The sequence below is a fragment of the Oculina patagonica genome, chromosome 3 (genome assembly GCF_052425735.1).
Source record: "Oculina patagonica isolate OP01 chromosome 3, crgOcupat, whole genome shotgun sequence".
NCBI lineage: Eukaryota > Metazoa > Cnidaria > Anthozoa > Scleractinia > Oculinidae > Oculina > Oculina patagonica.
In genome coordinates, this window is record NC_135760.1 from 19,401,388 (window position 1) to 19,414,493 (window position 13,106).

The 13,106-nt window shown below is 40.0% G+C and overlaps 1 protein-coding gene across 6 annotated transcripts; it reads left to right on the forward strand.

Moving 5' to 3' along the window:
- Positions 1–1,214: 1,214 nt before the first annotated feature.
- LOC144645367 (GDP-D-glucose phosphorylase 1-like) lies at positions 1,215–12,873 on the forward strand. 6 transcript variants are annotated; one of them, XM_078504923.1, is made up of 12 exons: positions 1,215–1,373; positions 1,995–2,187; positions 3,707–3,823; positions 4,174–4,281; positions 6,093–6,236; positions 6,591–6,649; positions 8,957–9,059; positions 9,223–9,326; positions 10,548–10,720; positions 11,538–11,618; positions 12,321–12,386; positions 12,535–12,873. In XM_078504923.1, the coding sequence occupies exons 2-12, from the start codon at positions 2,065–2,067 to the stop codon at positions 12,591–12,593; spliced, it is 1,137 nt and encodes a 378-aa protein (XP_078361049.1). In that variant the 5' UTR covers positions 1,215–1,373; positions 1,995–2,064; the 3' UTR covers positions 12,594–12,873. The 6 variants fall into 6 exon arrangements, with proteins under 6 accessions (XP_078361049.1, XP_078361046.1, XP_078361051.1 ...); XM_078504920.1 differs by having other exon boundaries at positions 12,321–12,873; XM_078504925.1 differs by having other exon boundaries at positions 1,356–1,373; positions 2,120–2,187; positions 12,321–12,873.
- Positions 12,874–13,106: the final 233 nt, after the last annotated feature.

Below are 13,106 nucleotides of genomic sequence, written 5' to 3' on the forward strand. Positions count from 1 at the left end.
TTCGAATTCCGTTTTCCAAAGTCATAGGAAAACAGCAAACGAAAATGGAAGTTCGAATTCCGTTTTCCAAAGTCATAGGAAAACAGCAAACGAAAATGAAAGTTCGAATTCCGTTTTCCAAAGTCATAGGAAAACAGCAAACGAAACTGGAAGTTCGAATTCCGTTTTCTAAAGAATGCGTGTACCTTATTGCCAACCGTTTTCTACGACTTTGGAAAACGGAATTTGAACTTCCAGTTTCGTTTGCTGTTTTCCTATGACTTTGGAAAACGGAATTCGAACTTCCATTTTCGTTTTCCGAGGACTTTGGAAAACGGAATTCGAACTTCCATTTTCGTTTTTCGTTTTCCTATGACTTTGGAAAACGGAATTCGAACTTCCAGTTTCGTTTGCTGTTTTCCTATGACTTTGGAAAACGGAATTCGAACTTCCATTTTCGTTTTCCGAGGACTTTGGAAAACGGAATTCGAACTTCCATTTTCGTTTTTCGTTTTCCTATGACTTTGGAAAACGGAATTCGAACTTCCATTTTCGTTTTTCGTTTTCCGATGACTTTGGAAAACGGAATTCGAACTTCCATTTTCGTTTTTCGTTTTCCTATGACTTTGGAAAACGGAATTCGAACTTCCATTTTCGTTTTCCGTTTTCCTACGACTTTGGAAAATGGAAGTTCGAATTCGGCCGTTTTCTAAAGTCGTAGGAAAACGGAAAACGAAAATGGAAGTTCAAATTCCTTTTTCCAATGTCATAAAAAACGAAAAACGAAAATGGAAGTTCGAATTCCGTTTTCCAAAGTCGTGAGAAAACGGAAAACGAAAATGGAAGTTCGAATTCCAAACGGAAAACGAAAATGGAAGTTCAAATTCCGTTTTCCAAAGTCGTAGGAAAACGGTTGGCACTAAGGTACACGCATTACTTACGCCCTGGTTGGCTATGCCAAAGCGTTTCATTATTTTTGCCGCTGGAGTGATTTTATTTAACTCATGAAACAACATCTAACATAACGAGCCGCAAACGTTCACTCGCGGCGCTTTCGAAAACTGTCGGGAAAACGGTGGGAGTACTGGTAACGACAACGTCCGCAGGCAGCCCAACTGAAACTCACATTGTGAGAGTGTTGCAAGACTCCGCGTGCATGAAATTGGCAACATGAAAAGGACATATGTTATTTAGTTGCTATAAATACAAAGGTTTATAGTAAATATGTGTTATGTACAGATGCAGCTGGAGCTTTCAGTGTCCAAGACAGCGGAGCTCGTTTACAATGGGAAAGGTTGTTTGGCATACATGAAGTATATACCTGACCTGAGGCCTTGGTAACCGTGCCGATAAAGGAAAAATGCCGACAAAAATATCATAAAGAGTGATCTAAGGTACATTTATTTTGAAATATAAGCTTTATTAATGTCTGTTTGAAAACATCTTCTTTGGAAAAGTAAAGCTTCAGTTGTTCCATTATGAAGTAGCCAGCGTAGCTTGGCGTTCTAGTCAGTCGGGGAGAGCGAGAAATCGCGCGCGCGAGCAAAGCGACAGCGGGGCAGAAGGAAAGAAAGAACGCGTTCGTTCTTTCCTTCTGCCCCGCTGTCGCTTTGCTCGCGCGCGCGATTTCTCGCTCTCCCCGACTGACTAGAACGCCAAGCTACGCTGGCTGATTATGAAGGATGATCACAAATGTCCTGGTGAGAGCCTGCATGTATTTCTCTTAATTTTACAACATTATTGATTGTGATGTGTTTACCACACTTTTGTTAATTTAATAAAATTATTCTGAATTAGAAAGCTTTAGCTTCACTATGTTAACATTAATTTGTTTAAGCAGCTAGTAACTCATGCATAGATTGAATCTATGTCACCTTATTATGTGCTGTATTCATTCTTAAATTGACTTAGTTGTGGATACTGGATTAGGGGATGCATGCAGAGAGATTTAGTTCAGATAATAGCCCTGATCTGGCTAATATAACAATGAAACTAAATAGATTGATACATTTTAGTTGCAGCGAGCGCAGTGCAGAATTAAACATGATTGCTAACAACTGGGTGTTAGGTTAACAAACTGTCGACATGTCAGCCACAAAGTTGACTTTACAAGATCGGCAAAAATACTACTATTCAACAGAGGATTTCAAATGGCCCAGACTGTGGCACTGCACTGAAGATGGACAACAGAAACATGAGCTAAGCAAGGTAAATTAAAATACTTCAACAGTTGCAAGTATTTGTCATGTACTGTCAATCAAGGTTTCAATGTTGTAACCTAAACCGGGCTTTTCCTTGCATAGCAGCTGACTCGTCCCCAGTCGTCTTCATACAGCATGTGGCGAAGGGAGAGAAACACGCAAGGTGGGGGGAGGAGCAGGGAATTAAGGGTGAGAAATGCACGAGGTGGGGGGGGGGGGGGAGCAGGGGATGATGGAAAGGGAGAAGAGGAGTCTTCCTCTCTCATCTTCTCCCTACCCACGTCACTTTGTGACTGAGGACGTGTCAGGCACAGCAGGGGATATACAATTTTCACGACCTGTAATTACTTCCTTCACCTGCAACTTACTGTAGCATTCTTTAAAACCGCCGATCGGCTAGCTCAGCGGTAGAGCGCCCAACTGTCGTGCGGGAGGTCTCGGGTTTGACTCCCAGACCGGACCAACACTCAGGGTCTTAAAATAACTGAGGAGAATGTGCTGCCTTTGTAATTACATCTGCGAATGGTTAGATGTTCTAGTCTTCTTGATAAGGATGATAAACCATAGGCCCCGTTTCCTGCATCTTCAGTGTTATAATCAGCAGGGGACATTAAAGAACCCACACACCCATCGCAAAGAGTAGGGCATGAAGTTCCCGGTGTTGTGGTCTGTTCTATTCCATGGGTTGGGTGGTGGGTTGAGATCATGCACATGGACGGATAGCGGCTGCCATAGGCGCCTTATCTGCTGATGTCCGGTCTCATCCCATAGATTCGAATTGTGAAGCGCATTGATTACAAGCTTTGTAAATGTGCTATATAAGCACCCATATCATATCTACTATCATATCATGAATCTTTCAATAACTAACATGGGAACCCTGCTCAATTTTGAAATGGTTTTGTTTTTCACTGCCATCAATGATCTAAGCAGACCTCTCAGGAGACAGAAGTTTACTTTTGTCGGTTGTGATTAGTACATTTCAATTCATGCTGTTTGTTTCAGTTTTACAAGGTTTTTTGGCCATACACAATTATGATTGACGGCAATGGAACTGCAAGTTTGCATGTTATTGAAAGGCGCAGTAAATTTCTCATACCGGTAACTGCAAAACAATCATTCAAATTTCAGTTAAAGAATTTTTCTACTAATTTCTAGCTGCCTGTTTGCATTTTTCTAATGCCAACTTTATACCAGGAAGGTAGGTTATGTGGCCCAGTAGCTAGAGCACTGGACTTGAAGGTCAAAGTTTAAGTCTGTTTCTGTGGTCACAGGTGTTGTTCTCCATACTCCTGAGTTGAAACCCCTTGGCCACATTTGTGAAATAGCCAGCTGATATGCCTCACCAGTTGGGATTCTAGTAGTAGTAGTTGCCTTTATTTAAAAACACGATATGGATAAAAGCTTACAGCTTGTGGGGTCGTGTAAATTCTAAACTAATTCTAAACTATCTCACGCTCATTTACAATAAGTATTATTAACTTCAATGTAATTATTTAAATTTTCTGATTGGGATTACACTGTAGTTTGACAAGGAGCTTCAAGGAAGATGGGGTGCTGCTGTAGATGCTGGTTATTTTGCTTACAAATTGCATCAGGTGGAAGGCCGAGTTGTGCCTGGAAAATACCAAGTATTTGTTCAGGTAAATATGATCTGCTGCCCGGCAAAGCATGGGATCTGTGAAGTTAAGACTTTTACATAGTCAGTAAATAAATATAAAAATGCAAGAAAAACAGACTTCATTGCCTGATCCTAATTTCAAATTTAGGTAAAGGTCTATTGTCTAGGTCTATTGTCTAGGCCAAAAGGTCACCATCCTTTGTTCTCAGTTTTGATTGTTTAATTTTCTTGCAAGTGTGCTGGTTCTAGTAATTGCACTGTTATAATATATAGGTATTCCTCTCTAAAGTGCCTCTGTTGATAAAAACTGATGAAGCAACCCTGTAAAAATGAATGCTTTGCTACTATTATTATTCTTTTATTTATAATTAGATGAATGAAATGAGATTCAACAAGCGAAGACAGCCTGAAGCAATGAACAGCATCTCTCAACCATTCAACCCAGAAAAATTTAACTTCACCAAAGTACACAGCAAAGAGGTATGGAGAATTCTTTGATCCTAACTGAGTCCCAGTATTGTAGAAGCTCTTGTACGCTTGTAATTCTACTGGCCCTCTAGTGTTGCAGTTGCTATTGTTTTGGGGGCTAGGAGCATTGTTCCTGTTGTTTGTTCTATTATTCTCTTAAAGGGTAGCGAGCCATTCATGCAAGACCTTGTGAGACCTGCTACCAGACTGTTATCCCAGACTGAGTATGCCTATCAAACCCATGGATGACCTTTTGCAAACTGGTTGAAAGAACAACATCTAACATGCAGGGTTAAAACTTGGTGGTCACACGGTCACCAGTGTCCAGGGCCACTAAAAGTTGAGGTTTGATTGCCCAAAGGGCGACTACAATTTGAGAAGTATGAAAAGAGTAACAATAACAATAACAAAAAACTGTAAAGTTCTTTCCTTGAAGTACCTTTCTTTTCTTTCCTTTCTTTCCTCAACTCTTAGTTCATCAATTATTTTTATAGTTAAGCTCTAAAGTGCAAAATTCAAAGCCATTCGTGATCGAGTTTTTAGATCGCTCCGATATGTAAATGCTGTTTTGATTTTATTGACACGTGACTCCAGACTTACCCAGATTTCTATCCGGTATGTTTGCAAACATGAACATCCGCAAACTGAACTCACTCAACACTGCTCGATATAATAGACTTACTTTTCACCTCGGTTTCGTTAGTTAAAGGTAAAAGCTGTGGGGTGTTTTTTCACATAAAAATGGTTTTAAAAATTTTTTTTGTTAGTAGAGAAAATTTGTGGGCCAGTTTATTTTGGCCTGGGCCACTAGGAATTCAGGGATACTGGCCCGAGTGGCAACCAAGCACTAAAGTTAATTTTTTGCCCTCAAGATGGTACCTCACTTGGTAGAGTATTGACTGGCTTGCAGCAGAAACCCATCAGGGTTGAAACGTGTAACTCCCTATGATTCGCATTGTACAAAGCGTTTGCACATTCGTTTACACTAAGTACCATATTTGGAAAATCACGAGAAACATTTAACCAATCAAAATTACTATAATCCACAGCGCGCGCTAGCTCGCGCTCGATGGCGTAATCTTGTTTTTAAACAAGCTTGGTTGAATAAAGTTAAATTTGGTTAAATTCTCCTGTTTCATCTTCTTGAAGTAGTTTGGAGAACTTCGCTTCGATACACTTGATGTATTTCTTTAGTTTCTAAGAAAATTATGGCGTTTAGGTCGAAATTCAAGCAACTTACCGCAAAACCACAAATTACTGTATGTTGCGTATGTCATTACGTGTATAAAGCATTCGCGTACAAATTCTCCGTGTTTCCAAATATGGTACTTAGCAAAATGAATATTTAAACGCTGTGCGCGCGCGTTACACGTTTCAACCCTTATGGGTTTCTGCTTGCAGAACATCATCCATGGGCGACTTTTTTTGCATCAGATTTTTTTTCTTGGCATTTTTTCCCAAGTACCATATATTCATGATAAGTGTCGGGTCTCAAATAAATGCTGGGTTTCCAAAGTGGACTTGTAAATCAGTCCCTAAAGAATTTATTTGAGGTGTAAAAAGGTGTAGTTGTAATGGGAAAATACTTATGTTTGTCAAAACTAATGAATCAAAACCCTTGCTTAAAGAACACCGGCCTCCAATAAAACTGAAGCTGTAGAGTCAAATAAACACTGGGTCTGCCAGCCCAAGCTTGAAGCGTACATGTACGCAGGGGCCTTTAATCAAGAAAATTTGGTAGCTTCAGTGTCACTAAGTTAGTAAAAGAACATGCTGTTCACTATTCTATTTCCTTGACAAATCATCCTTTTTTGTGCATGCAGGTGTTGTTTGAACTATGTCCACAACACACAACAGCAGCAACCACCACTTCAGGAGATGATCACCATCTTATGATTATAAATGTTAGTCCTCTGGAATATGGACACTCGCTGTTAGTCCCAAGTGTAAAATCATGTCTTCCACAGGTAAATGTATGATATGCCATTGTACATTACGGAAGGGGCTGATCAATTTTCCTGGAATTTTGCCAGTCTGGAATTTACATGTATGTAGATACAGTCGAACCTGTCCTTAGTTTCAGACACCTCCATAATAGGGACACGTCTATTAAACAGTTCACGTGGTCTCAGAGAAACCATAATTCATAGAATAATATGAACAATCAGCTCTGACTAGCCCTTTGATGTCCATATTAAAGAGTTTTGACTGTATAACATTGTTTCTGAGGGGGGTAATTGTCCAAACAGCTAAGTGACATTGACATAATTTTTATATGTTTTTTTTTTTTTTTAAATTTCTGTGATATGAATTTTTTATAGGTTCTTACAGAGAAGGCATTATTACTGGCTCTGGAGACGTCTATGCTAAGTAACCACAGGTACATGTATGTGTAACAGAATAGTGAAGCCATTTAGTAGTAGCTGATGGATGATGCATCTTTAAGATAGCAGGGTCAGCATAGGTAATTTTTGCATTTCACAGGGTTGCCACAGGTCAGGAAATGGTCAGGGCAAAATAAAATACTTGAAGGTCAGGAAAACAGGGGATCAGGGAGAATTGAAATTTTGAAGAAGAGTAAGGGAATTGAATAATAACACCGCTGATTTCATTCAATTGATGGCTGGAAGAAACATTTCAGGTCAATGTGATCTCAGCAATGTTTTTTTTTTCTTTGGAAGCGGAGGCCGGAGGAGGCCGCTACTATATCTGACATTTTGTATATGTGGAAAATTGTATTTTATCAGGGAAAAGTCAGGGAATTTTGAAGAGTGATCATGTCTGTGGCAACCAAGTTTTACATTGTACATGTATCTTCGTGTTCCAGGGTTTGATTCTTTGAGTTCCCCATTCTCTGGTCCCCACCCCCCTTGGAAGAGGGTGTCAATGGGGTTAACTGCTTAGCGTATAAAGGACTTTTTTCGCTATCGTAAGCGTATAAATTACAAAATATTAACTGACAAGCGTATAAAAGCATGTGATTTTTAAGCCTATATGGAGCAAAGCCGACCAATAAAAGTTAGAAATTGATAAAAAGAAATGAAGATTTTTTGAGAATAACAAGATTATTGTGAAATAAAAAAGAAAGAAATATTTCTTGTCAAGCTTGTAACCCCTTTGGACGGTACGGTTGAATTCCTAACACACCTTGGGGACCTATTTCGTAACTTTGGAATTCATTTGCGAGGCCAGACAGGTATGGATTCTACCCTTGTGGATGCGCAAACCTGTCTACAGGGTGTTACAAGGTCCTCAAAAGATGTGTCCCAGATGCACAATAAAATTGCAGATTGGCTCAGAAAGAATCACCAATGAACCAGAGGGCACAGTAGCCAGCAAGACCATGAAATCTTGTGAGCTTATGTTAAACAGCATTAGACGTCTTCTAAAACTATAAGAATTCATGAGTCCAGATGCTGCAAACGCGATCAACCTACAGTCTCTGTTGACTTTGGTGGTAAAGAACCTTCACGCAACTACGAAGATGAAACACCCAGCACCAAGTTTAGCTAAGTTTGCTAGACTACTACCGAGAGTTTGGAAAGGGAATGAGAGAATTTATCAAGCGACTAACAAACTGAACTATTGAATACTTCACCCACCGGAGATCCTACTATCCAGTTCCAGAACTCGCAATGGATCTGTCTGCTATTGCGAAATTAACTCCTATCCCAGTAGTGCCCATAGACAAGGTGAACATTGCAAAGATAAGGGAATGGGCGAGTGAACATGGACAGTGTGTTCGACAGCTTACTGTTAGGCAGCAATCAACAAAATTTTCAGCTGGCACATTGCCCATGTCAGCATACGGGCTAAACCTACCACAAGATCCTCTTGAAAGCAGTGTGGAAGAAGTCATTAATTTATTAATAAAGGAGAGGAAGAGGAAGTTATCGAAGAGTATGACTCTGACTCTGATTCCAGTTTATCTTTGTCTCACTTGTCTGAGGATGATGATGAGGAGAGTGATGCTCTGGTTCCTTCCATCTTGACAACTCGAAATGGAAGACAAATTAGGGTAGTGGTTAGGCTGGGTTTTTAAAAAAACAATGTTCTTCAAGCTGATTTGATGTACTGTTCAAGAACATTGCAGGCTGGAAAAAGTGCAACAGCACTTGGGAACCACTATAAGACTCTGCAGGACTCAAAATCATGTCAACTAACTGACTAAACGATTTTTTTGCTGCTTGCTGACTAAGTAGCGTTTTTCTAGCTGTTTACTGACTAAGGGGCATTTTTTTAGCTGCTTACTGACTGTAGCTACACCCCATTGACACCCTCTTGGAACATCATTTGAGCAGTGAAATGACCAGTGAGAATGATTTTTAAAGGGTCTTCACATCCAGAGTGTAATTTATTTTGTTTTGTTTTGTGAAAATGCAACAAAATTGCAACAATGAATTTTTTTTCTCATTTTGTGACACATTTATAATTGTTTTGTACCAACAATGAGTGTGTAGTCAGCTGTCTTAGTAGCCAGCAGTTGCTAGCTCTTGTCAAGCTCAGTACTCTACATTACCGGACATTACAACATGGTGTCGTCAATTTTCGTACAATGGCGGGATTTTAGGGATGTTAAGCGAACCATTGGGTCCTGTGGCACTCATGTAACATGTGATACCCCTGTTGCATCCCATGTAGACTTCTCAGAGCTGTTTAACATACTCCAAATCTTTGTTCTTTGCAGAGGATTTCATGTGGGTTTCAACAGCCTGTGTGCACACGCCTCAGTGAACCATTTACACTTTCACACTTGGTACAGTGAGCACCCATCATATCTTGAAACAGCTGTAAGTCAATGTTAAACCTTGAATTATGTACTAGCATTGAGACACATTCAAACGTCCACTAATGAAGGCGGCGAAGCAGGGGGGGGGGGGGGAGGGGAGGGGGGCTGTAGCACCCAAACAAAAATTTGGGGGAACTCAACTTGTTTCTCGTTTTGATAAACAGGAGGTCAATCTTGTTTGTGAGAACGTGTTTGAAGTCAAGAATTATCCAACAACGGCGTTTGTCTTCGAGCTGGCGCCAGAAACTGATGTTGCTTCTCTTGCAAGGTAAGCAATTTATAAAAGAACTGTTTTAGAGAGTTCAACGCATGACTGCCTGACTGCCTTATGCAAGTGCTATACAGTTTGGATCTGTTTTTAATTTACAGAACCGTGGGTTTCTTATAAAATAATCCAGTTTTTGTTGCCGTGAATTTTACAAGCGTAACGTTCTAGAAGTTTGTAAGGGAACGTAAAAAAATTACCGTACATAGCAAACCAAAACACGAAGCAATAAAGCTCAAAGGTCACTCATGTCTAAATTTCCCAAAGTTCCTGCCTCGCCCCATTACCTCCTCCTTTTTTCCCTTCATTTGTATAATTTCAACTCTCCCGTTCGCGCGTAGCATTTTATTTATTTATTTATTTATTTTTTTTTTTAATAAAAATTTATTGGGAAAAAGACATAAATATATACATAAAAAATATATACTAGATTAAAGAAAAAAAGGCAAGGGTATTTTCCAAAGGGGAGAGCGCGAACGGGACGTGGGTACCCATGCGAGGCGCTTCCGGACTTAAAAATATATTTATAGTCTACATCGAAAACTGAGTTTAATAAAGAAAAATAATGTTTTTCGAGAATGCTCTTGAAAAATGACATGCTGGAGGGGAGGAGCAACTGTGCAGATTAGATTCCATAGCTTAACAAGTTGAAGTAGGAAGCCTGAAATGATTTACAAAAACTACCGGTTTTAGGAACAATTCTGGCGAGATAACGCACGATGACGGCTGTGAGGTTTAGACCACTTTGCACACTTCTTTGGAAGTAAATACAGAATGACAATCAAAAACTAGTCTATGCTTCATGTCCAATGTGCTCTCTTGTTTAGTAAAGCGCTTAGTCGACTTACAAAGAGCGGGTCTCACTTGAGTATCGCAAGTAATTCGCATTTGCTAAGGTTTTTTATTACTACGCTTAGTGATCAGTTTCCAAAAACTCGCGCCATTTTTTCAACCAATCAGAAGTAAAACCAAAACCAATCGTGGCTCGCTTGCGCACGTTTTCCTGCGTTTCGTGTCGGCTACGTGTAATTGCTTCGAGTTTTCATTGGTTCACTGGATTGCCTGTGTTCTTTGTGATTGGCTAGAGTGATTACTTTGGTTTTGGTTTTGCGACACTCAATTAAAAACTGCTCTATTAAAAATTGGTCCAACAGTTAAGTCCACGGTTCGACGCGATCTACTCAATGACTTTGACAGTGCTCGCTTCCATTCTCTTTCCTCCAGAACAATACACAAAGTTTCGTCATATTTTATAAAGGAAGAGGTCGCTCATAACTTCCACATCATGCGAGGGGCAAGATGTCGTTCAAGGAGTCAGATAAATGGTTTTAAACACGGCGATAGCGAGGCGTGTTCAGTGCTTAGAGTGTTCTTATGGCCAAGAAACCCTGTTCACGGTGAGAAGAGTATTGCTTTGACTTTTTGCACGTTAATTGGAAGTAAGCAACCATAGGAGACGGCTCAGTGAAATTCAGTCCACGTTAGACTGACAAAAAACAGTTGCATGAAGAAAATACCGTAGAACCACGCCTTTTGCAGCTGGGGGTGTTATGTACTTTAATAGTTTATTCCTACTCAACTTATGGGCTAATGACTTGGTAATATTAAATATCAAATATTAAAATATCAAATAACAAATATTATTTAATGATTAAACTCATCACCAATAGATGAGTGTGGGGATGGTGCCTGAGACTATGTGGGAGCCGCCAGCAAGCGCGATGGTAACCATGACAACCCTGGGAGCGGCAACCACCAGACACCGTCACACTGAGAGAGGAAACTCAGTGGAAGATGGGTGGTAACAAACCGGCGAAAAAGGCGGAAACTTGCTCAAATGGCAACGCGAGCGATATGGCTTGACCTTCACGGGAGAGCTGTAAATTTACTGAAACCCCTGAATAAACCCTGAGGCCGCCCCAACTTCAGGGCAGCAGCCGCTGGCCAGCAAATATTGTCTCGAGTTTAACCTTGCCTAATTTTCAGTTAGCCACATTATACGGTACGAATTAAGCGGATACGTATGAGAAAAGTAAATTATGCTAGAAATCTCACGCCTACACGTACTACATAGTCTTTTGCGCAAACGGTGTTCCACTGGAAAGTTCTGAACGAATAAGTATCTTAAATAAAGTTATAGCCCGAACTCGATTATTTCGAATTCCCCACAACCTTCGTAAATGATTTTCTAATGTTAGAATTTTTTTTAAACAGGTGCAAAGCAAATGAGCTCGTACGAGTCTGAGAGGCGCCCCGTTGCTGTCTACGAGTTTGCCGGATCCTTTGCAGTAGAAAGTAAATTTATTTTTTACTCTCGTTTTTTAGTGTTAGGGGAACAAGCACGTTTTACCACGTTTTAATCCTGGGTGCTTTCCACTTTCAAAGTGCGAGTGGTCGGACCAACTGGAACTGACCGTTGTAAAATAGAACGACATTTAACCGAGTGGAACGGTCCTTTCCATTTTGCAATCCTTTCCCCAGTTCCCCGCGTCTGTGAGAAGCGACTGAAGTAAAGTACGACAACAGACTAGTTTGTCAAAATGGAGCGGTAAATTTCGGTCCGTTCGGTCCGACCGGTCAAAGTGGACCACCTCCAGAGGTGGTCCCGAATATTCAGGTCACTCCGAACCGAAACGGATCTTTGACTTCCGACCGAAATTTCCGAAATATTTGGCTTAATGGAAAGCAGCCCCTGTGTCCAAGAATTAACTTCTGGGTTGTTACTAAGTAACGTGACGTAGTCTAATTACGTCAAGCTGACGTGACATATTTCGGAATGCTCGTGTGTTTTACTGATTGGTCGATAAGAATCGGGAACTGTTCGGTATTTTCACGAAGATTTGTTTAACAAATGATTCTTGCTTGTTGATAATGGATTGAGTTTTTTTAGTCGGCGAATTGAATTGCATTTATTTGAAGCGTTTTATCCCAATATGAAAGATGAACAGACGAAATAAGAGGGAAGACTCTTTAACATTTCTTTTGATTTTCTTTCAGCGAGAGAAACTTTCAATTCATTTACCGAGGAGCGTTTCTGTGAACACATGACACGAGCCTCGTTACCTGAAGAAGAATTTGCCAGACACAGAGAAGCCATACGAGAATTATTAAACAAGAAGTAGCTTCGGCCTCGTTACCTGAAGAAGGATTTGCCAGACACAGAGAGGCGATACGAGAATTATTAAACAAGAAGTAGCTTCGGCCTCGTTACCTGAAGAAGAATTTGCCAGACACAGAGAGGCGATACGAGAATTATTGAACAAGAAGTAGATTCTCCTTCTCTTAACTCTGGATGTCGCCCATCCTTCTATTTAAAGCAATGTATAGATATTTCTTATAATATATGTAATAGTAAAGTGGTATTTTAGTAGTTTAGATAGACATGCATTTTTGCAACGAGCCTACCCTCTCACCAATGTCTCGTGTCTAAATAAAAGTAACCTCCTCCTCCTCGAATTTCACTCCCCCTTCTGTTATTTCTAAACCGAACTAATTCTGTAAAAACTAAAACATGAATTATTTTAAATAAATATAATTATTTTATTGTCAACGAGGTTCTTTTCACATTAAACATAGATAACTTCGCCCTTAGTTCTCCTCTTCGCTCGCTCGCACGTTTCGTTCGCTCCCGCGCTTGGAAAGGAAACGACTGCTATGCAAGCTAACAATCTAGCAAGGAAATAAACAAGAACAAGAGACTAAAGAATCATCTAAAGACCTTTGTCTAATGACGCCTTTTAACTTTTTAAATGAAATCAAATTTCCATTTAGGAATTTATTATT